The sequence below is a fragment of the Panthera tigris genome, chromosome D3 (genome assembly GCF_018350195.1).
Source record: "Panthera tigris isolate Pti1 chromosome D3, P.tigris_Pti1_mat1.1, whole genome shotgun sequence".
Classification (NCBI taxonomy): Eukaryota; Metazoa; Chordata; class Mammalia; order Carnivora; family Felidae; genus Panthera; species Panthera tigris.
In genome coordinates, this window is record NC_056671.1 from 43272744 (window position 1) to 43296791 (window position 24048).

At 43.7% G+C, this 24048-nt stretch overlaps 1 protein-coding gene across 1 annotated transcript in view; it reads left to right on the top strand.

Annotated features, from left to right (window-relative positions):
- The first annotated feature begins 2907 nt into the window (after positions 1–2907).
- The window catches only part of COLEC12 (collectin subfamily member 12), a 195801-nt gene continuing 174660 nt past the window's right edge, over positions 2908–24048 (top strand). The window contains exons 1-2 of the mRNA XM_042962225.1: positions 2908–3076; positions 22205–22255. Coding sequence (XP_042818159.1) covers positions 3070–3076; positions 22205–22255 — 58 coding nt within the window. The 5' untranslated portion in view covers positions 2908–3069. The remainder of the gene's footprint in view (positions 3077–22204; positions 22256–24048) is intronic.

Consider the following 24048-nt stretch of genomic DNA (forward strand, 5'->3'; position numbering starts at 1 on the left):
GACCCTCCTTAAAACTGTCCTCTAAAAAATTGCCAGGGCACCTGGGTGACTCGGTCAGTTAAGCCTCTGACTCTTGATTTTGGCTCAGGTCATGATCTCACAGTTCATGAGTCTGAGCCCCATGTCAGGATCTGTGCTGACACCCCAGAGCCTGCTTGTGATTTTCTCTCTCTCTGCCCCTCCTCTGCTTGCATGTATGTGCTCTCTCTCAAAAATAAATAAACATTAAAAAAGAAGAAGAAGAAGAATTGCCAAGCCTGCTTCTTCATCAGCAGGTCTGTGAGTCTGGCTCATTATAACTAACATCATAGGTTTGGGGTTTTATGGGATTTTCTTCACTCTCTTTTTTTTTTTTTTGGTTAGAATTTTTTTGTGGTAAAGTACACATGAAATTTACCATGCTAACCACTTTTAAGTGTGCAGTTCAGTGGCATTAGGTACATTATCACCCAACCATTACCACCATCCATCTCCCGAACTCTTCACCCTGCAAACCTGAAACTCTGTAACAATTAAACACTGTGTCCCCATTTTTTCCTCCCCTCAGCCCCTGGCAGCCACCATTCTACTTCCTGTCTTTTATGAATTTGACTATTCTGGGTGACTCATATAAGTGGAATCATACAGTATTTGTCCTTTTGTGACTGGCTTTTTTTCACTTAGCATAACGCCCTCATGTTCATCCGTGCTGTAGCAGGTGTCAGAATTTCCTTCCTTTTTAGGGCTGAGTAATATTCCATTGTTAATATATACCACATTTTATTTATCCATTCATCTATTGATGGCACTTTGATTGCTTCTACCTTTTGGCGATTGTGAATAAGGCTGCTGTGAACATGGGTGTACAAATATCTATTCGAGTCCCTGTTTCCAATTCTTTGGGGGCATATATCCAGAAGTAGTACTGTTAGATAATATGATAATTCTGTTTCATTGTTTTGAACAAGCACCATGTTGTTTTCCACAGTGGTTGCATCATTTTACATTCTTACCAGCAATGCATAAGGTTCTAATTTCTTCACATCCTTGCCAACACTTGTTGTTTGCTGCTTTTTTAAAAGCATTTTTATTTTTTATAATAGTCATCCTAATGGATATGAAATGCTTTCTCATTGTGGTGTTGATTTGCATTTCCCTAATGATTAAAGATGTTAAACATCTTTCCATATGTTTATTAGCCATTTGTAAATGTTTGGAGAATGTCAGTTTGAGTCCTTTGCCCACTTTTGAACTGGGTTGTTTTTTGTTGCTGTTGAGTTGTAGGCATTGTTTATATATTCTGGATGTTAGTCCCTTACAAAATATATGATTTACAAATATTTTCTCTCATTCCATGGGTGGCCTTTTCACACTGTGTCCTTTGATGCACAAGTTTTGAATTTTAATGAAATCCGATTTATCTATGTTTTCTTTTACTGTTTTTGGTGTCATAGCTATAATTTATGTTTTTAAAATAATTTTTTAACTGAAATATTGGAGCCAAAATCCTCTCCATTTTTCAGCTGGGGAAATTATTACACAAAGAAACTGATGCATTTCCTCTATTCCAACATTGGCTAGTAAGTTCTGGGCTGAGAATCCATAATCTGGGTTTCCTTTGGCCACCCTCACTTGCCCAGCAAGACAAGGCAGGTAACATTGGTGAGACCTGGAGCAAGTCCCCAGGGACCCTAACGTTTAATCAACTCCTGAAGTGAAATAAAAAGTGTTGTTGTTTTCTACCTTTTTCTTTGCTAGTCATGTACAAGTTTCCCCACTGGTGTTGACAAAAGAAGGACTCTGGAATGGAGAGTCTAAAATATTTTAGAATGTATTCATTTCTGGGCACTACCTTTTTCTAGAGCAGAATTCCCTGTTTAGAATGAATCAGTGGGTTGTTTACACCGCGTTACCAAATCCTCAGGAGAGGAAATCTGAAAAGCTGTAACCACCGCCCAGGCAGAATTGTATTCCTTTTGCTGTGTTACTGAGTGCATGGTGATTTTTCATTCCATCCTTGTTGAAGAAGTCTCTCTGCACCTCCCTCCCCACAGATCCACTCACCACTGAAACTTTTAAAGCAATAAAGCAACGAATGGGTCTGCTTAGGAGGTTCTAAAAGGGGGCGGGGGGTGGAACCCCCATTGGGACAACATGATGGGCCACAATGGAGGGAACTTACTAATAAGCCACTCAGTAGCCCAGCATCCCTCAACCTTATCAATTCAGGGGAGGTGGGTAGAAGGGTGACTTTTCTAAACCAAGGGGAGCGTAGAGGATTTTTTGGTCTGTGTCTTTGTGTTCTTGAAGGTCCAAAGTTGTAATCCTGCTCGGAGTTCTGTAGGGAGAGCATCTAATTGTGACTTCGGATTTAGCGACAGCTCTCCCGGGGTGACAGCGCGGTCGCCTGTGCCCGTTCTTCCTTCGGGTGTCCACAAGCGCACCTGGAAACTTGGAACCCCGAAGGCGTTCTCATCTCGGTTTGATCTAATCCTGGATGCCCCAGAGACTTTTGGGGAAGGGACATGCTTACTCCGCCACCCCGGTGACACTACTGCTCCCCAACTCTCTCACCCCACTCTCTAGGTACTTTGGGGGTCTAGAAACAAGCCCAGTAGCGGCACTTTTCGCGCACACCAAGGGTGAGCATTTTACCGACTGGAAGACGCCTTCTTCCGACATCGTTCTGCCGCTGGTGTGACCAAAAAAGGGAGACCCGGGGCGAGACACCGCGCGGGGGAGAGGCCGGGCGAGAAAGCGACTGGGCAGGGGCGAGCACGGGCCGAAGGGCGGGGCGGGCGCGGGAGGGCGCGAGGGGGCGTGGGCGCGGCGGCCCGCGCGCCCCGGCGGGCCAGGGGGAGGGGCGCAGGCGGGAGCGGCGCCTCCCGCCCGGGGTGAGCGGCGCGCGCGGCAGCCCCGCGGCACAGAGCGCCGAGCGGGGAACGCGGGCGGGTGGCGGCGAGGAAGGGTTGGAGCGCAGACGGCCGACGCGCGGCGCGGCTGCCATGGACGCGCAGTGACCCGCTGTTTAGTGCGAACTTCCTCGGCTGCGCGGAGCTCCCTGGCTGGCGGTGCGTCTCCTCGGTCACCATGAAAGGTAGGGCGGCGGCGGGCTGCGCTGGGCTCCCGGCCCGCAGGGCGGGCTTCGGGACGCGCGGGAGGGGGCGGAGGTGCAAGCTGCGCGAACTTTCTCTGGGCGGAGGGCCGAAGGAGATGCGGCGCGGGGATCGTGCGTGCACGCGTGGGGCGCTCCTCCACCCCGCAGTTCCGCACGGCAGGAGACACAGAGGTTCGGGTTTGGGGGCGTACAAGTATTCCTCTCCCCATCGTGTCTCTCTGCGAAGTAGTTTGAAGCCCTAAGTCGTTGTTTACAGATTCCAGTTCCCAACTTTTTAATTGAAAAAACATGCCGAGGAGAGTGGAGGCATCCTCATTCCTCCCAGTCCGTTTTCCGCTCTGAGGCGCTCCACACTGTGTTTGGGGGTCCTCTCCGCTCGGCTGGTGCAGTTTCCCCATCCGAGAAGTCGACGTGCTGCCAGCCGGGTGTTTCCTTCGGGACTCGGGGATGTTCTCGGTGCGCCCTCCCCACATCTGGCAATGATTAGGTGCCCGCGGAGTTCAGCTGGCTCGGAAAATGCGTTTGGCATCTTTCTCCATCAGACCCACCGATTGGAAAATAACTGCTCTCGGTTCCGCGTCCCTTCCATGTGCCCGCCTGTGCAGTTGGTGTGTCCACGTGTGCTCAGAGGTGACACAAATCATTCCGTTGATCGTCTCCTGGGCGGTGTCCTCTGCAGGCCGGTTTAGGGGAGTGTCAGATGTTACCGTACCTTTAAGCGGAATCACAAGGATGAGGGCTTTGCAGGGCAACTTTCTATTTATTAGAAACAGTGAGATCCGTCAACAGAATTCTGATTTATATGTGGGATAAATAATTGCAACGGGCATCAAAAGGGAATCATTTCGGGATGGCCTGGCGTGGTGTTTACACAAGACTGGAGTTTCTAGTTTTGTGATAGGATAACACGGGCCGGGCTTGAGTGAGGGGGCTGGGTGCGAAATGCCATGTGACCGCCGTGACCGAATTTCCAGCCACCAGAGACCACGCGATGCGATCGCTTTGACTTGCCAGGGCTGTGGTCCGAGGGAGGTGTCTGGGAAGCCCCACACGCTTGGAAAGTAACTTTTGCCTCTAGCGTTCTCTGGAAGGAAGTTCTCGCTAAAGTATCCGGAGCGATACCGTTCTACCAATTATCTGTCCTTCCAAGGTGTTAGTTTCCTAGTCAGGAGACTCGAGGAAGGGCAGGGACTGAACTCCAGGTGAAAAGTCACCCTCCCCAGAAGAGAAACGAAAGATATGATACAATTTTCTGGCTAGGGAATTTCAAAACGCAGTGGTGTGTGTTTCTTGTTTTTCCACTCAGTTTGTCTTCTCTCATTTACATTTTAGGAAACACACTTTCCTTGGCTAGCACTGATTAAAGGATCCTCCCAGAAAGGAAAGAGTTCACATGGCTAAATGTTACTCTGGGGCTCAGTTACCTTCATTTGAGCCAGAAGTTAATCTTATTGCTGGTCCCTGAGGCCAGTAGTTTTTGAACTCTTGGGAAGATCAGCTCCCATCTGGGCTCCTGAACCCTGAAAATTTTATGCTTTTTGACTGGGTAAATGACCATTACTGCAATTTGGGTATTTTTAAGTGTTAATGCAAATCTGCCAGGGAAGACGCACCTGAAAGTCCTAAATGTACATTTGTGAAGTTTACGCTGCATTCTGGACCAGCTTGCAGACTCCCCTGGAGAAGTCTCATTGCCTACCCTCTGTGATCCAGGCACTGTCTGAAGGTCCCACTTACCTTGTGTCCCAGTGGGGGAGGGGGTATAAGGTACTGGTGAATCCCAGGGTAGACTACTTGCTTTGAAGGCCTCTTTTCAAAGGAAATATTCTGTAAGAGATTTGCTTACCAACTATTGCCATATAACTTACATTCATTTGTCTGGTTACTGAGGTGGGGAAAGGAGAGGATGGTAATAATTTTTTGGTATGTACTCAGTGCCAACCCCTGTGCTACACCCTCTACAAGCCCTCTATCAATTAATCCTCAATGGTATGAGGTAGGTATTTTAACTCCTACGTTACAGATGTGGAAACTGAGTCTAGAACTTATAAGAACTGGAGTCCAGGAGTGTGGTAAGCACTAAAGACAAGCTCTGCCAGTTTCCCTGTGTTCCTTGGAAAGGCCTAGGACACCAGGTATGATAACTTCTGGTATAGACTAGAAGAGGGGTAAGTCTCAGACAACTAAGTAGCCGAGTAACCCACAGTAGGTGCAGCAGTCAGGAAGGGGGTGGATCCAAGAAATTGGACACAAGGCTTCTGAAGCCAAGCAGAGAGTGTATTTCTAGCCAAGGAGGAAGGCTGCCTTTACCGAGTGGAATTATTTTGACAATTTGCCATAGGTAACCAATCCAAAGTTTTCCTTGGGTTTGTGATTATGTCTCGTAGTTATTAACTCATTATGCTGAAGAAAGCCAATGTTTTATTAGACTTTAACTTCCCTAAATGATACAGGTCAATGACAAACCTTGCAAATACTTAAAGTATTAACTTAAAACATTCTTTAGATAAATAGAAAATTAGTAGACTCCTTAGAAGTTACAGAACTTTTTTTTTGCTAAAGCAAAAATTTAGCTCCTGTACGAGTCCAATGCTTTTATAAGGTACCTATTTGACTTTCTAATTCTGATGTTTCAACCTGGGACAGGGTCTATGTAATAAACCTGGCTTTTGGAGTGTAATTCCACATCTGCCATGAGCCACAGCGCCACCTATCTGTTGCATTCGGCAAGTACTTTCTCTGTTTATTTCCTCGATCTCTGGAATCACAAGTACCAAAATAATGACATCATTATATCTTTTCCAGAAGAAAATTACTTGCCTTGTGCTGCAATACTCGAAGTCTTTCAAACTTATTAAAACATGAAGTTGTTTTAATTTATTTCCAGTTTCATTTTCATTTAGCTGTGCTACACCATAAATCTCATGGTTTTGGATAAATAGTCACATTCTTTTTGAAGGAATTTGACTCCTCCAGAGTTAGGTGTGTCATTATTAAATCACGTTTCTAGTTCTGAAAGTTGGGAATATTGGTAATTTTTAATGCAGCATCACTTGTTGCCTAAGAGATGGCCCAAAACAGCCACTAGCAACTGGGACCACAGTGGTCCAAACCACTGTTCTGATTTAACACAGGAAGGAGGTTGGTGCCATCAAATCATAGTATTCAGCCGCTTATTTTTGTGTGCCTGTATATAAACATTTCTGAAATACTGTTGGCAAGAATACTTAAAAAATGCACTGGTAAGCAATATATGTCTATTGCCAGTTGTTTTTCTGGACTCATGGACTCCTTGCTTTACCACTGTCTCTCTAAGATTTCTTGTCCTTAACTGGGATAAGTAAACAAGCATGTAAGGGCCAGCTGCATTGAAAGCATCATGTTTTCTGAGGGGAAATGGAAACAAAATGAGGCCTTTTCCCCTTCACTGATTTGGAATTGGGGCTGACCTTCCTCTGGAAGGCAAATTTACAATCTAATTATACTTTTGACTTTTCATTAGTTTGGGGATGCTTAACATTCTTAATCTGAGGTTTAATTATTGCTAAGTATAGATCTTTTCTGTGGTTTCCCAAGATTGCTCCTATGTCCCCTCCCCCCTGCTTTTTACCATGCAGTTCATCTACTGATAAGGGTGTGACTGGGACAAGCTGGCAGATGATAGCTTGCAAGCTACAGCATAACCAGGTGTCTAATTTTCTGAATTAACACTTATTAAAATAGTATTTTAAAACAGTTGATGCAGCTGCTGCCAAAGTAAGTTTTCAGATGGGAAAATAGACATTTAAGTTTTGTGATAGAAAAAAAATATATTTTGCCTCAGGTAAACGCGGAATGTGAGTAATCTCTCAGGTGGCAAATCTGACACGTGTCTCCCCATGGTGGGAAGAAGGGGTGGGGTCCTGGGAAAGGAGGCCCAGAGTGGTGGTAGAGCACAGCCTTCTTGCTGGCCGTGTGTACCCATGGTGCTTTGGAGCTTCAGCTGGTGAGTCTGAGTGAAGAGAATCAGGCAGTCAGGGGGAGTGGGGGCTGGACAGCATTCTAGGTCTGGAAGGTAATCATCTGTGAAGAATCTAACCCCACCATGGGGTCAGCTCTACCAGGATGTTTCTGCCCTTTCTATCTTCTGCCATTCTGAAGGCACCGGCTCACTCCCACTCAGCTTCCAGAGTTCCTGTCAATGGCCTGGAGGAAGGAAACAGGGTCATATGTTGGAAGATAAATGGCAGGGACGAGGTTGATCTGTACCAAGGTTTACGCTTGCTAACAACTTCTTAGGTGTGGCTGATGGCCACTTAATATGCCCACTTATTATTTTTCTCTCTAATAATAGCTGACACTTATTGAGCACCTGCCCAGCCGAGTGTCCTTATTTTCTCCATTTTGCAAATAGGAAAAGTTTGGCTCAAAGAGATAGGGTTACTTATCTAAGGGCACCTAGCTGGTCAGTGGGAAAACTGGTATTCAAACTCCGACAGTCTGACTCCAGAATGCACATGACACCTCTTGCTTAGACTCCTTCCTAGCCAAACTCTAATATTCCACTCAATCAACCCATCTTTGTTAAGTACCTACTGTGTGTCACATTCCACTAGATACTAAGTGAGCCACATAAAGTCCTACCATCTGGACTCAGACCTATAATAACCTGGCATCAAAGGTCTGAAGAAATTGATGTGCTCTACAGCCAGCCACTAGAAGAGCCTCGTTAGACAGAAGCTCTTATAAAAGATATATCATATTCCAGAGTCATTGCCATGTGTACAGTTTATCTTCTGGGAGGTTTTGCTTATGACTGATTGAATGAATGTGAGTGGCTCACTGAATCCAGCAACTCTGAAAACAGCCTCTGCACCACAGTTTTGCTGACAGATTTGCCATGAAACAATGGAACATTGTCAGAAGTGTCATATTCAGGAACAGACTGTAACCATCAGTAGATGATCAGTTATAAGAAAAATACATAAAAATAAAATAGTAGTAGTGGTAGTAAATAAACATTATGAGCAACGGATAGGGAAATAGGGACATTCTTCATAGAAAGTATTTCATTCTTTACTGCTGACACCGCTGTTTCTAACCATAGCAACAAAGCTTGAGGGAGGTAACTTTTCAATCAGTGATTTGATTTCTGTTTAAGTGAGTGATATTTGAAGAGCCCAAACCAATACAGTGCCTTGAAAAGATCCTGCTGATTGCTTAAGGGTCCTTTGTAATTATATGGCAGTGAAAACCAGCGTAAACAGAAATAAGTGATATCAAATTAAGATGCCAAAGAGCTAATCCCTGAATTTATCATGAATATTCAGTTAATACTCTTTAGAATATAAAGGAAGTGTGTTTTTCAGCATGGGAGAAGTTTTAAAAATTAAGTAAATTTATTGGACTTTGATATATTAAATATGACTCTTTTACATTTCCTTGAATGAATGGTTTGGGACTATAACTCAGTATCACATGAGGTCATATTCACTAGACTGAGATTGGATATTTGACATTCTGCCTGACTTGTGCTTGGCTTTTGTGGAAGCAGTTGCACTTCTTTGGGCCTAAGTCACTTCCTTGTGACCTAGAAATGTTAAGAAACCGATATTTATGTTACAACATATTATTCACAGGCAAAATAGTTCAACTTTATACTTGATAATGCATACTTTAAAATATAACCATTTCATAAAATGTAATTATACATAGTGACCCCAGGAGTTGAGCCTGATAATTTTAGTGTGGTGGCAAGGGGTGTGGACTCTGAAACCAGAGGGACCTGGTAACCACATGAAAATTACCTAACCTCCCCTGGTTAGGAACGCAGTCCCTGGTTTCCTTCTCTGTCAAGTGGGGGATAGTAATGGCATCTACCCAATGCCATTTTTATTTGTTCGTTGTGTGCAGGATTAAATAGGTTGGTATGGATTGTTTAGAATAGTGTCTAGCACTTAATGAAAACTCAAGACATTTTAGTTATTGTTATACTGTGTAATTGTTAACCTGCTGCCTCCTCCAGGCAGTAATAGAATTGCCAGTTATGAACCATTTAAGTTAATCAAGTGAAACAATGTATACCATGAAGAAAAAATTTCAGTTTTGAGAGAAAAGTAATTTTCAAATTACAGATGTGTTAAAGCTGACCTCAGAGACTGGAGGGAGCTGTGCTCTCTATAGGAACAGTGCTCACATTGGTCTATCTTTAGCTGTTGTCTCTAGTGTTATCGTCATCATTGTATTATATAAAAACCAGCCATACTGAAAATGCAGGGACCGTGTTTATAGTGAGTTTGTAAACTATAGTAAAATCATACAATTTTCTCATTTGTGGTAGTGGTAGAAAATTGATTAAATATTTGTAAATACATTTAATTTGCCTAAGAGCATGCAATTTCCATGCCTACTAATAATGCCTACTAATAATGACATACTGTTTTTAAAGATATGTATCTCAAATCCAGTGTCCAGATTTATCCAGTAAAAATATGACATCAAAGAATCAAAACATAAAACAAATTCGTCTCTAAGGAAGCATTAGGACAGAGGCGCATATATACATATATATATATATATATATATATATATATATACACACACACACACACACTGTATGAGATCATGTCTATTTCACTGGTAGTGTTGATTTCCTAGTGATTTGTCATATTTGTATTTTATTATTTATGATTGGGCCACCAAATCTTAACTAGCTTTCACTTACTCTTTATTTAATATATTATTTAAATATGTTCAAATATTCTTTATATCAAATATATTCAAATATTCATTTAGTATATGATTGAGATCTATTCAAATATTTAGTACATTATATAGTATATTATTTACATTATTTAGTATATTATACAGCTCCTGTCCCCAAAGAGCTTGCAGTCTGGTGGGCAGAGCAAGGCTTATGCACAAACAATTGGCATCTAAGGAAAAGGTAAAATGGGGCCTATGTGAAGTTCAGATAAATGTTGTTGGAGGACAGGAGGAGAGGGCAACCTGGCTGAAAACAGGGATAATTTCATTTGGAGGGATGATGCAAGCTGATTCATTACCTTGAATTATATTTCGTATTTCAGATTGTATTATTCTAATTGTAATTGAAGAGGGAAATGGTACATCCAGGCACCGCAAAACCTTGAAGTGAGGCATTTCACTGTAGGAGGTGAGAGAAGATCACAGTTTTCTCAAACTTTGTCTCCTGAGCTCAATGTTGGTCCATTATTTGTAATTAATTATAGTATATCACTTTGGCATAATTGTCTGGATAACCTAAACAGAAAGTTAAGTGATTTCAAAACAAAACAGATGTATCAGTTGTTTATTTATTATTTGGGAGGGGGCTAGTTAACAAAGACCACTTATTTTTTGCATGCCTCCAGAGAATTGGACAGCATTAGTTTTCCTTGACAACTGACCCATGTATTTGAGGCCGTTTCAGAGCCCTTAGAAAATTTGAGGCAGTGATTCGTCTGCTCTGGACTTTCTTATTATTAACCTGACAATGTGATTGGATGAGGAGGTCCATCATAAAACAAAGAGAGGCATGTCCTCTGCCCTATAATTAGCCATGAATGGTAGATGTGGGGATCAAGGTTTTGAGTGTCATATTTGTTTCTTACTTTTTAAGTTGTTAAAGTTGGCTCCCAGGGGAAATCTGGTTTAGCCTACACTCCCAATTTAGGGGTAAAAGTAACAAAAAAAAATCACCTCAATTTTGTTGGAATATAAAGGAATGAAAAAGGTATGGTATCTCTCTTTACCCTAAAAGCAAGTATTTGCTGTTTTTATAAGAATCAGAACCATAAGTTGTACCACAAATTAGGGTCATTTTATGTCTGTAATATTGACTTAAAAAAAAAACAAACTTATACTATTGAACCAAAAAGTGATCCTTTTGTTATAAAACATAAAATTGGGAAAGCAGCTGAATAATTGAAATAAATCTTCTGTAATATTTGGAGTAATCTACAAGTACTTAAATTGCTACAAATTCCTTTATCCATTTGGAGTATGGTAGTGGGGAGGCCTGGAAGGCAGATCTAATTACCCCATCAAAAATCTGCTGAACCTCAGTATTATATTGCACTGCACTGAGCTCATTCACTTGCAGAATACTTAACAACTATGGCCCAGAAATGCCAATGGGCAAACCAAACTATACAAGGGCCATGTTAGGTTTTATATTTATAAAGCTATGAAGCCAGGGCAGATAGTACTAGTACGGCTCTTAAGGTTAAATCAAGGTTAAAGAATGTCTGCCTTTGGGGCGCCTGGGTGGCTCAGTTGGTTAACCATCTGACTTCGGCTCAGGTCATTGATCTCACAGCTAGTGAGTTCAAGCCCTGAGTCAGGCTCTGTGCTGACAGCTCAGAGCCTGGAGCCTGCTTCAGATTCTGTGTCTCCCTCTCTCTGCCCCTCCCCTGCTCACACTCTGTCTCTCTTAAAAATGAAAAGAATGTCTGTCTTCAGTTTTTACAGCCCAAATTTGTTAAGGTAAATCTTCTTCAATATCAGATAGATACTTCAGTGCCAGTTAGCTAGGGTCCAAATTGAACCCACCCCACATAATACTCTTGCTAATCAAACTTCCCTGCTGTTGACCTCCCCCAAATGCTCACTTCAGACTGGAGCTTTGAGTCTTTTGAAACTTGAGCACTAAAGTAGTCCCTACCTGGGGCACCTGGGTGGCTCAGTTGGCTTAGCATCTGACTCTTGATTTTGGCTCAGGTTGAGCCCCAACATCAAGCCCCATGTTGGGCTTCTCACTGAGCCTGCTTGAGATCCTCTCCCTTTCTATTTCTCTTTCTCTCTCTCCCTTCCTCTACCCATCCCCCCTGCTCAGGTGTGTTCTCTCTCTCTCTCTATCTCCCTCTCTCTCAAACATAAAAAATAAAAAAATAAGTGGTCCCTATCCAAACCTAAAGCTATCTTGTATTTCATGAACATTCAAGTTTTGTGATATGTATTTTTGTCCTTAAAGCAGAGTACCGCTGTTACCACCTCTGTCCTCTTACTTAGAAAGACCCCTCATGTTTATTAAGCATTAAGTATGTGTTGGGTGTTTCCCACATATCAATTCCTGTTTGTCTCCCAACAATAAGTGAGATAGGAATTATTGGTCCCATCTTATGGGAGAATGAGAGGCAGCGTTGAGTTTATGTTGCCAGGCGAGGTGGAGCCAGTGTTCAAACCCAGGTCTTCTAATTCCAGAGCCCAAGCTTTGGCTGGCTCAGCCTGGCTTTAGGAGCAAAGTCCCCCAGAACAGCACAGTGGTGTCCAAAGAGATGCCCAAAATATTTAGTAACCCAGGTGACATTCTGTGGAGGCCACAGTTCTGCAGTGCCATGAAGGTGCCTCCACGCAGCAGTGGCCAGTGGAGGGCCACTGTAGACTCAGGGGTCCAGATGACACTGGGTATTTGGCTCCAGGGATGCAGGGGCATTTTTTCCTCTCCTCACCACCCAGACCTGCTATGATAGGTAGTGGTGGTGGGAACCCACAGGAACAGCTTGCAGGAATGCTCACGGCAGGCAGCGTATGTTCACCAGCTGGTTTGGAAGCATGGAAACATTCTAACAGCTGGTAGGACTGTGCTGTTCTGTTCTAACAGTGATGGCTGTACAAGAGCTGGGACTGCATCGAGGTAGAAACAGCATAGAGTAGCCGATGGATACGCACATGCGGACAGCATCACTGAGCCTAGCCTCTGTCCACGGTCCTTCAGCCTGGCTCCTAAGGAAGTCTGAACTTGCTCTGTTCAGTTTGGCATTTGTCAGAACATACTTTGTGCCAGGGATTTAAGGCTCTAAGTCCAAACTTCTTATTCTGTTGCTTCAGGTTGAACTCTTCACACTGGCTCTTTGGAACAGGGTGGACTTTGGACCTTTTTCTGGTCATCAGCACTTTCATTTTTGTCTACCTGACTTTTATCTTGCACCCACATTCCTTTGTTTTGTTGGCTTTATTTTTTTTTTAAATCAAAGTTAGAGATGTATATGGTTTGAAGAGTCAAAAAACATTTATTATGAATGAGATTTATTATGAAAAACAGCAGTTTCCTGCCGGCCCACCTTCATATCATCATTTTCCAGTCCCCAGAGGGAATCTCTTGAGAACATTTTTAACATTTTCTCTTGGCATTTACTTTTCTTGTGGTTATCCTCTGATGCCTAACAAACCATCCCCAAACCCTGTAGCGTAAAACAACAGCTGTGTATTTGTTCAGGATTCTGTAGTTCGGCTCGGCTTCTGCTTCCTGGGGTGTTGACCATGCTGGTCAGCCGCACCCCCAGGGCCGGGCATCAGCAGGGTGGCTGGAATGGCTTCTTCCCCTTCGTCATCTCTTGCTCTCCCACAGATCTTCTCTCCCAGGGGGGCCTCCAGTCCAGCACGGTCGTGGGACATTTCACATGGCAGCTAGTTGCCAAAGGGTGAAAACAGAAGCTGAAAGGCATCTGGGGCCCAGTTCCTGAGGTCACCCACTGCCACTTCTGGCAAATTCCATCAGCCAAAGCAAGTCACAGGGCTCTCCCAGATTCAAGAGAGTGGAAATGGGCTTGCACGTGGAGGGATGGAAAGAATTGTTGGTAGTCCTTTATGCGGATGATCTGTCACAACCCCTTGTCTTTAAGTGAAATGCTTGTGGTCTTCTCCTCCTCCTTATTATTGTTAGTACTACAGCAGTACTAGTTAGCAATTAGTTAGCAATTAGTACTCATTGCTAATTGGGATTTAGGCATATATATTGACTCCCCTTTATAGCAGATAAGGTTTAGTTCTTTCACCCTTCATTTCCACCTAACAACCCTCATGGATGCCGTCTGTTGCCCTCCATCATCCCAAAATAGTTACATCACAATCTTGATTAAATCAGCATTCAGTGTTCATATTACTATACTTATATAAATGCTATTCACAGCTGACTCATATTTCCTTCATGCATAACTTCTCTCCTCTGGAGTTAACAATTCTCTTGTTTTATTTGCTTAGCTTCCTGTGTGTGTGTGTGTGTGTGTGTGTGTGTGTGTGTGTGTGTGTATCATCATTCATCCCCAGAGTCTCTTCCACTTTTCTGAATCTCTACACATGTGTTCACCTATAGTAGATATTCTCTCATTTCCATATTTTTGAAGAAATCTCCCCTGGAGCTTTCTGACCTACTCAGGGTTAGGGTTAGATTAGGGTATATGCATGTGTGCGTGCACACGGATACACACACACACGTGTTTTTCTAGCTTTGTTATTTTAGTGGAATGCATTCTCTAATGTCTTGAAGAAAGTGTTCATGAGAAGTACATTTTTGGGGACTGTGTAGGTCTGAAGACATCTTTGTATTACCTACTCATTCACTGGAGAGATTTCTGTGTAGGAAATAATTTAGCCTTAGAATTTTTGAGGGCACTGATCTATTTTCTTTTAGTTTTGCTATTAAGAAGTGTGAGTGTGAGGTCTTCCTTTCCTTTCCTTTCCTTTCCTTTCCTTTCCTTTCCTTTCCTTTCCTTTCCTTTCCTTTCCTTTCCTTTCCTTTCCTCCCCCTCCTCCTCCCCTTCCCCTTCCCCTTCCCCTTCCTTTGTAAGCTTTTAAGTTTTCCTGTCTGGAAGTTTTTATGATTTTCTTTTTGTCCTCAGTGTTCTGAAATTTTACAGTGATGTGCTTTGGAGTGGATCTCTTTTCTTTGTGCTGGGAGGAAACTGGCCCTTTCACTCTGGAGACTCATCCTTCACTGCTGAAAAATTTTGTTTAGTTCTTCCTCTGATAATTATCTACCCCTGTTCTTTTACCTAAAACACTTGCTATTTGAATTTAAATATTGGATCCACTGAATTGATTTTTTTTTTTTTTTTTGGCTTTGCTCTTTTCTATTTATTTGTTTCCCTTCCTTCCCAACCTCTGGAATATTTCAGCTGTATTTTCCAACTCTTCTATTAAATTTTTGCTTTTGTGATCATACTTTTAAAAAAATGTTTATTTATTCATTTATTTATTTATTTAGAGAGAGAGAGAGAGCGTATGAGCAGGGGAGGGGCAGAGAGAGAGGGGGAGAGAGAGAATCCCAATCGGGCTCAGTGTAGTCAGTACAGAGTCTGATATGGGGCTCAATCTCATGAACCAGGAGATCATGACCTGAGCCAGAATCAAGAGTCAGACACTTAACCAACTGAGCCACCCAGGTGCCCCTTTATGATCATACTTTTAATTTCCAAGAGCTTTTTCTTTTTCTCTTATGGTTCTTTTTTTAAATTATGCCATCCTGTTCTAATTTTATGGATATGTTATCTTCTCTTATCTCTCTAAGGATATTGGTAGAAATTTTTTATGAAATTTTTTTCGTCTCATATGTCTTTCCTCCAAATTTCTTTATCTGGTTTCCTTTTTTTTTTTTTTTAATATTTATTTATTTTGAGAGAGAAAGAATGCATGTGCATGAGCAGGGGAGGGACAGAGAGAGGGAGAGAGAGAGAATCCCAAGCAGGCTTCGTGCTGTCAGTGCAGAGCCCGACGTGGGGCTCGAACTCACGAACCACGAGATCATGACCCTAGCTGAAATTGGATACTTAACCAACTGAGCCACCCAGGCACCCCTATCTGGTTTCTTTATGTTCATATTTATTTTTTTCATATTAGAGGCTGTGTCAGATGTCTGGGTCTTATCAGTAGGAACAGACTATGGTAAAGGTTGATTAGAACCTCTTTGTTTTGGTGGGTTTTGTGAACTGTGACTGTCACTCTAGGCTGAACTGGCTGAGCTGTTCCACTGGGGACCACCCAGAATCAGAATCATTCGTTTATTTTTCTCTTAACTGGTCAGATTTCCCAGGAAAAGCCTTCCAGTCTTTGACCTAGAGGGCACAGTCTGGCTGACTGGGAGAGGAGGACCACGTGTCTGGACATTCAGTGTGCAAACGTTCACCTTTTCTCTGAGTCCCTTGCAGTCCCCTCATCTCAGCTGTTCCTGGTGTCTTCTAGGCAAGATACCTTTTGTTTCTGACTTCCTGAAATATAAACTTAGGTCTTCTGCTGTAGTCAGGGAGGGACAGTCACTTCCCTTGGCAGGGGACTTGGGAAGTCCAGCTGCTCCCCATTCCCCCCCCCCCCCCCCCGCTGCCCCACGTACCACACAAACCATTTAAAGTGTTCAAGTCAGTGGGTTTTTTTGGATTTTTTTTTTTTTTTATGTATTCACAGGTTTTGCAACCATCATTACAATCAATTTTAGAACACTTTTGTCACCCAAGAAAGAAACCCCATACCCATTAGCTGTCATTCCCCATTTTCCCCTAAAACTTCTAGCCATAGGCGACCTTTAATCTGCTTTCCAGCTCTGAATTTGTTTAACGTAGACATTTCATTTCATATACATGGAGTTGTACAACATGCAGTCTTTCGTGACTGGTTTCTGTCACTTAGCATGATGTGTTCAGGGTCCGTTCATATTGTAACACATGCCAGCGCATCATTCCTTTTTAGGGCTGAATAATACTCTATTGTGTGGCTCTACCCTAATTTCTCCGTTCATCATTTTGTGCACATTCAGGGTGTTTCCACTTTTTCCTGTTATGACTAATACTGCTACAAACATTTGCGTACAAGTTTTTGTGTGGACATGTGTTGTCATTTCTCTTGGATGTACGCCTAGAAGTGAAATGGCCTAACCCTTAGAAGAAGTGCCAGACCATTTTCCAAAGTGGCTATACCACTTTACGTGTCCACTGGTAGCATATGAGAGTTCTGATTTCTGCACATCCTTGCCAACATTTGCCATTTGTCTTTTTGGTTATAGGCAACTGCTTCTTAAATATATGTTCATCCAGTCCTCCTATTTTAGCCTTACGTTGGTTCTCCCTCAAGAGTGACCTGTGTCCCAAATTCCTCAGCCTTTTCAGCATTCTGTGGTATAAAGGACTGCACCTTAGCTTTTCTGCTGCTAGCACAGGGTTCAGTTTCTTGGGACTGTGGTGTCCTCATGGTGTGGAACTCGAGCCCCCCTCCCCCCACTGCTGCCAGATTCTGGGTCTTAGTCTTGGTCTGACTCCTCACAAGTGGTGAGACCTGGGGTCAAGTTATGTAACTCCTCTGAGCCTTAGTTTTCTCATCTGTAAAACATAGAAACATAATGTGTAGGAAGTATCTGACATATGGAAGATATTAACTAAGTATTAGTTCTCTTATCTTCCCCAAATGTGGTGAATATTTAAAAAGAGGAAGATTTAATCTCTTTTCTTTAGGAATTCATCAACTGGTAGTAGAGATATACACATATATAACTCTAATCCGCTGAGTTTCAACAACTATTGAGTATCTATAAGGTGCCATAAATGTGCTGGTTGCTGAGGGTACATACAATGCAACAAGTTTCCTGTTTTCAAATGGCTTTCTATCTGGTGGCGTGAAAACCAGCAACTGGAACATGGGATAGACAGAGGAAAGTGCTGTCGCACTGACCTAAAGGGAGTGTAGGGAAAGGAGAGGTATATTCTAACTGTAGGGTGTCACACACTTGGTCCTTAAGTTGATTGGAACATCTTCACTTGAACCCATGGTACCCTGAAATAGCAAGACTCAAAGCTGTCAATCATCAACAGAATTCTCTTCAGTGTTCTCTATCATGAAACCTCTGATGAGTGTGGCTCTGTGCCAGATATCAAGGAAAGTAAAGAAAACAAATAAAAATCACTTTTTGAAACAGGCAAACTGAAGACCGGGTAGCCCATAGGTATTAAAACAAAAATGCGGAAATACAGCTGTGGAAGCCTAAAAGCATGTGCCTATAGATATAAGTCTCACATTGTTTTAAACTTGTTTTGTTATTTTGTTATGTTAAGGTTATGTCCTCTCTGCAGACAAACTGCTGTGACAAGCAGGGATCAGGTTAGGGCCACGCCAGAACTTAGAGGCCTTTCATCTTAGCCAAATCCTTGCTTGCATAGGGGTGCAACAGATGTGTGGCTTAGGTGGTGTCAGAGACAGATTCTGGAAAGTGGCAAGTTGCTGAGGTGACTGGATATTCTCTAGGGAGAATATCCTTATTTAAGAACACCACTTTTGGGGGCCCTCGGTACTGTAAAGATAGTCTACGATGTACTTCCCTTGGGTCTACAGAGTGTGAGGAAAAGTTTTGAGAATAGAATGCAACATTGCACATCATGTCAGGCTTATTTATCTTCCTCAAACTGTCTGTCTGCCACTGTGGGCTGAATTGTAGTCTTTTCCCCTCTAAAATCTTCAGGAATTGCTTTCTCTTTCTGTCTCTCAAAATAAATTAAAAAAAAAAAAAAAAGAGGGGTGCCTGGGCGGCTCAGTGGATTAAGCATCTGACTCTTGATTTTGGCTCAGGTCATGGTCTTAAGGTTCGTGGGATAGAGCTCCTGTCAGGCTCTGTGCTGACAGCATGGAGCCTGCTTGGGATTCTTTCTCTTTCTCTCTCTCTCTCTCTCTCTCTCCGCCCCTCCTTCCCCCCCACTCTGCCCCTCCCCAGCTCATGCTCTCTCTCTCTTTCTCTCAAAATAAATAAACTTAAAAAATAAAGCATTTAGGCATTAAGAACACTTGACCTTGTCCTCTCTCCTGGGGCTCGTGTAGCCTGATGTGGGTTGCCCACGCAGCCACAGAGCCATCAGCCCTGGCCTTTTTCTCTTTTTCCCTTTTTCCATCCCCTAAATGCCTGGCTCTACCACTAGCTTGAATGGGCTGTTTGTTGGCTGCACAGCTGGGGAAACATGGCAGAGGGCTCTGGGGGCCAGCCAGCTATGCAAATGAACAACAGATAAGTGTTACCTGACTGACTTCACCTGGCTTTTAAGGATACAAGAAGAGGATTCTAAGATCAATTGTTGAAAACATGAGTAAAACAAAGTTAAGTTCTTTTTCCTCTTTCATAAGGGTTCAAAAACCCTTGTGAATCGCCAAGAAAGGAACATACTATATAGTGTTTCCAAAATTCTTTTTTCCTCCAAAGAAGAAACGTTGAGAAGTCTCATTTAAGATGCCTCTCTATGAGACCTTCTCTGATCATCCACATGAGATGTGATCTATGGTACTTGACGTGTACCCCTTAGGGCTCATGATTTTCTGTCTAGTTGTAGAGTTGGATGAGATAGTTGTTTGTATTCTTTTAGTAGCCGCTATAAGAAGTCCTGATCCTTTTGGAATGAGGCTTAAGACAAGAAGGAGGAGATCCTCCTTGAGCCCTATTAGGGGTCACCTGGAAGGCCTTTGTTTTCTCGAACTCCTAATAGGTTTGAGTATGTTAATTTGGAGACAGAGCTGAACTGTTTTAGTAACAAAAATATGAGACATTTGAAGTTCCCAGGGAAATTTCAGGAAGGAGACAAGAGTTAGTCAGACTAAATGCTGCATGGGAAAAAGATCAGAGAGGAAAAAGAAAACAAACAAACAAACTAATGGTAGGCTTGCTGAAAAGAAGCTTTGGGAGGAGAACAGAAATGTCTTAACGGGAAATTGTAAGCTGTTTGCTATCAGAGGTACAGCATAAACCGCTCTTTTGTTTCCACTCTGTGATCCTCAGTGATGCCTCCTTGCTTCACAAAGTCTGAGGAGTCTGTGAGTAGACTCCTCAGACGTGGCCTGGTGGAGGAGGGGCTGGAACTGGCAGGGGAAGCTGACATCTAGGTGACACCATTACCTGTCTTCATGCCTCATCAACCCCATTAGGCTATAAGCATATGTTTATTGAGTGAATAAATAAGTAAGTAAATGAATTAATGGATTTATTTATCTGCAGAAGCAGTAGATAAGGATTTCTCTTTAACTGAGACTAGACCAAGCCTTTCAGCCGTTAATATGATAGGATTACTTAGTAAAGCTGGCCCAGAGGAGCTTAATAGGTATTTGTGAAACTAACCAGTCACCGAGTGACTGAGAAAGGTGCTGTTCTCTTGGTTGTAAGCATGTTCTTCCATGTAGAAAGAACTAAAGCTTTAATCTTTTTTTAAAACAAATTTTAATGTTTATTTTTGAGAGAGAGAAGGAGAGAGATTGTGAGCAGGGGAGGGGCAGAGAGAGAGGGAGACATAGAATCTAAAGCAGGCTCCAGGCTCCAAGCTGTCAGCACAGAGCCCAATGCAGGGCTCGAACCCGTGAACCATGAGATCTTGACCTGAGCCAAAGTTGGATGCTTAACCAACTGAGCCACGCAGGCACCCCTAAAGCTTCAATCTTTGACATAAGAAGACTGTTTTAATTATGAAGACCTGGCCTTCTGCATTCCAAGCAAGATTTCTTCCCTGTTCTCTGAATAAGGAAACAATGGTAAAATACAGATACACACTTCTCCATTCTCTGATGGAAGTAATTGCTCTCTCACTGGTGTTTTCATAGCACTTCACAACAAACTAGTGCTCTGAGGCCACCACATTGTATTACAGATACCATGCCTCTTGGGTTTTTCTATAACAGTTCAAGGTTCAAATACATCCAGGTCCTGCATTCCATTTGGGGCCTGAAAAAAATGATCTCAGAGGCTTTGTTTTCCCCCTCCTTGACTCTCTTTCTTGAAAACTTGTCAGCTTCTTCAGGGAAGGGACTATGTTCACTCATTTCTGAAGCCCCACTGCCTGGCAATCTCTGGTCCACAGTAAGTGCCAAATAAATGCTTCTGAACTGAACTGCATAATGGAGATTACTGAATGCTGGTGCAATAATGGTGACCGGCTCAAGAATAATTGGTTAGGGCTCCCTGGAAAGGCCTCATTTTGACACTTTACTTGTTGTCAGAAGTATCCTTTAAGTGCACAAGAAACTAGACCCACACCTGGCAGAACTGTAACGTAGGTTCTTTGTCAGTGTGATAAGGAATCACATCACATCTGTCTTGGGGGTCTGGATTTAGATCTTTTGGTAGAAAGCTTGGCTGACCTATCTCTTTTGTTCCAGAGGGGCCCTACATTTAGGAATTCCCATAGCAAGTCTGTCTTTTGAAATGTATTTACTGGGAAACCATCTGTTGGTCCTGGTTATCCAATGGAAAGGGAGTGGGAAGGGTTTGTTTGTCACTGCAGGAGCCATGCTGGGCTCCTGAGATGTCACATTTAGTGAAACACAGGACCCCAGAGCCTGGCATCTGAGAGGAAGGGCTTAAGACTCAGTTATGTGATGATAACATAACCCTTTGGACAGCTGGTTATTCAGTCATCATTCAACAAAATTCATTTAGCCCCTGCTTTGTGGCATGCACCATTCTAGGCATAGGGGATTCGTTCGTGAAACAAAACAGAAAAAGTTTCTGCTCACAGGATGCAAGATGACACACACACACACACAAATGAGGAGGATATCAGAGAGTAATATTAAAGTAGGGTGGTGTGACAGGGAGTGTCTGGGTTGTGGTCTGGAAAGGCATCTCAAAGGTGTCACTCTTCAGCTGAGACCTGGATTAGAAGGAGTCTCATCAAGAACAGAAGAAAGAGCATTCCAGCCAGAGGGAACAGCCAGTGCAGGAACCCCATAGCTTTTCTTAGAAAGTGTGGCATGTTTTCTGGGAGCAGAAGGACACATGTTGTGGGCAAAGGGGAGGGTGGAGCAGGTGGGGGAGGGTGGAGAAGATGGGGGAGGGTGGAGCAGGTGGGGGAGGGTGGAGCTGGTGGGGGAGGGTGGAGCAGATAGCTTTTCTTAGAAAGTGTGGCATGTTTTCCGGGAGCAGAAGGACACGTGTTGTGGGCAAAGGGGAGGGTGGAGCAGGTGGGGGAGGGTGGAGAAGATGGGGGAGGGTGGAGCTGGTGGGGGAGGGTGGAGAGGTGGGGGAGGGTGGAGCTGGTGAGGGAGGGTGGAGAGGTGGGGGAGGGTGGAGCTGGTGGGGGAGGGTGGAGAGGTGGGGGAGGGTGGAGCTGGTGAGGGAGGGTGGAGAGGTGGGGGAAGGTGGAGCTGGTGGGGGAGGGTGGAGAGGTGGGGGAGGGTGGAGCTGGTGAGGGAGGGTGGAGAGGTGGGGGAGGGTGGAGCTGGTGGGGGAGGGTGGAGAGGTGGGGGAAGGTGGAGCTGGTGGGGGAGGGTGGAGAGGTGGGGGAGGGTGGAGCTGGTGGGGTCCCAGCAGCTGCATTCCAGGTTGGCCCTGTGCATCTGGGCCTCGCCAGGGTTAACAGTGTGCCTTTGCTTTTCCTGCAGACGACTTTGCAGAGGAGGAGGAGGTGCAGTCCTTCGGTTACAAGCGGTTTGGTGAGTGCTGACCAAGCTCTTCTTCTCTGTGCTTGATACGAGATACGGTGATAGTGCCATTGCTGGACCTTTAACACACATGGATGTGTGTGGTTCCGAGGCCCAGGTTTGACTGGAAGTTGAGTTTCCCTGTAACAGGTGGACGATTTCTCCTAACACGGAGGGTAATGGTAATGGAGCAGAAGCCGTGCCCAGGCACGGGAAGTGATGGGATGCTCACAGGGTTCGCTGAATATAAACCAGTCGGCTTAATAGGCAAAACTTGATGAGAAAGGTAAATCTGTGACAGGACAGGAGCAAAAATACACATGATTTCTCTATGTTGATATTGAGAAAACATCTCTGCCTCTTTTCCTCAGGGCTCCTTTTTCATAACGTAGTGTATAGTGAGAAGGCGGCTTTCTCCAGGCACCCAGCCAGACACAGGTGCCCTGTGGTGGCTGGATAGCAGCCCCCAGGGGTATCCACATCCTGATACCTGGAACTTGAATGTTACCTTGTCTGGCAAAAGTTGCTTTGCAGATGTGATTAAGTTAAAGATCTTGAGATGGGGAGATTATCCCAGGTTATCTAGGTGGGCTCTAAATGCAATCAAAGTGTCCTTATGAGAAGGAGGGAGAGGGATATTTGACGACTGACAGGGGAAGGTGGTGTGCTCTGAAGGTGGAGGAAGGGGCCACGAGCCAAGGAATACAGGTGGTCACTAGGAGCTGAAAAAGGCAAGGAAATGGATTTTCTGGTCAGAGCCTCTGGAGGGAGCAGGGCTCTGCCAACATCTTGATTCCAGCCAACTGGAGTGGATTTCACACTTCTGGCCTCTCAAACTGTGAGAGAGGAGATTTGTGTTGTTTTAAGCCACCACGTTTGTGGAAATCTATTACAGCAGCCGTAGGGAACCAAAACACGCTCCTCTGCCTCCCAGACTGCCGCACACAGTGCTCGTCTCTCTTTGACCATGCTTCTCGTGCTCTGCAATTTGGTTTTGAACTGGCAGTGAACATTTAAAGTTCTGAAGACTGTTCAGAGGAGCTGGGGTTTTTCTGTCCAGGGTGTTTCTGTGCCTTGGCAAGAGGAAATGAAGAAGGATAGAGGAGAAAATAATGAGTGTGTGTGCATGTGTGTGTGCATGTGTGTGTGTGTGTGTGTTGGTGGGGCAGGGAGAATGGGAGAGAGAGAATGTGAAAGAGAGTGAATCTACTTCCTGTTGACTAAAAAAAAAAAAAAAAAGTCTCCTGGCTGGATTTTGACTAAAGTTAACGGTCCCCAGCTGCTCTGGCTCCCTCATTGCTTTACATTTTTCCTTCTGGATATACACTTCTACATTTCTTTCTGTGAAAAAGTAGGGCTTTACGATGGGAATGCACTGGCATCAAGCCGATGGCCACTCCATTCGTACACTGGCAGGGATGCTCAGTACTTTCTCCCCTCCTCCACGCTGCTGTTCTTTGCACATTCCATGTTTCGGGATTGGTGCCCTGCGTTGTTCTGCACTGCCATGGTGGGTTCACTGAAGGTGGTAGCAGGAGCAAAGATGAACCCAGGAATTATAAAGGAAAGAAAAACAAAACAAAAATGGAAAGGTAGAAATAAAGAGGAATATCAAACTTGTAAAAATAAGGCAAAATCAATGTTGACCTGCCTGTTTTGGAAATCAGTAGATTTCAGATCTTTCTTTGGACATTAGTAGAAATAAGAAGAGCCATGAGAAAATGTTTCCTTTAAAAAGAGTGACCTGGAGAGAAATTTTTTAAAAATTTCATGACTATGTAACTAGCTATGTAACTAGCTAGATG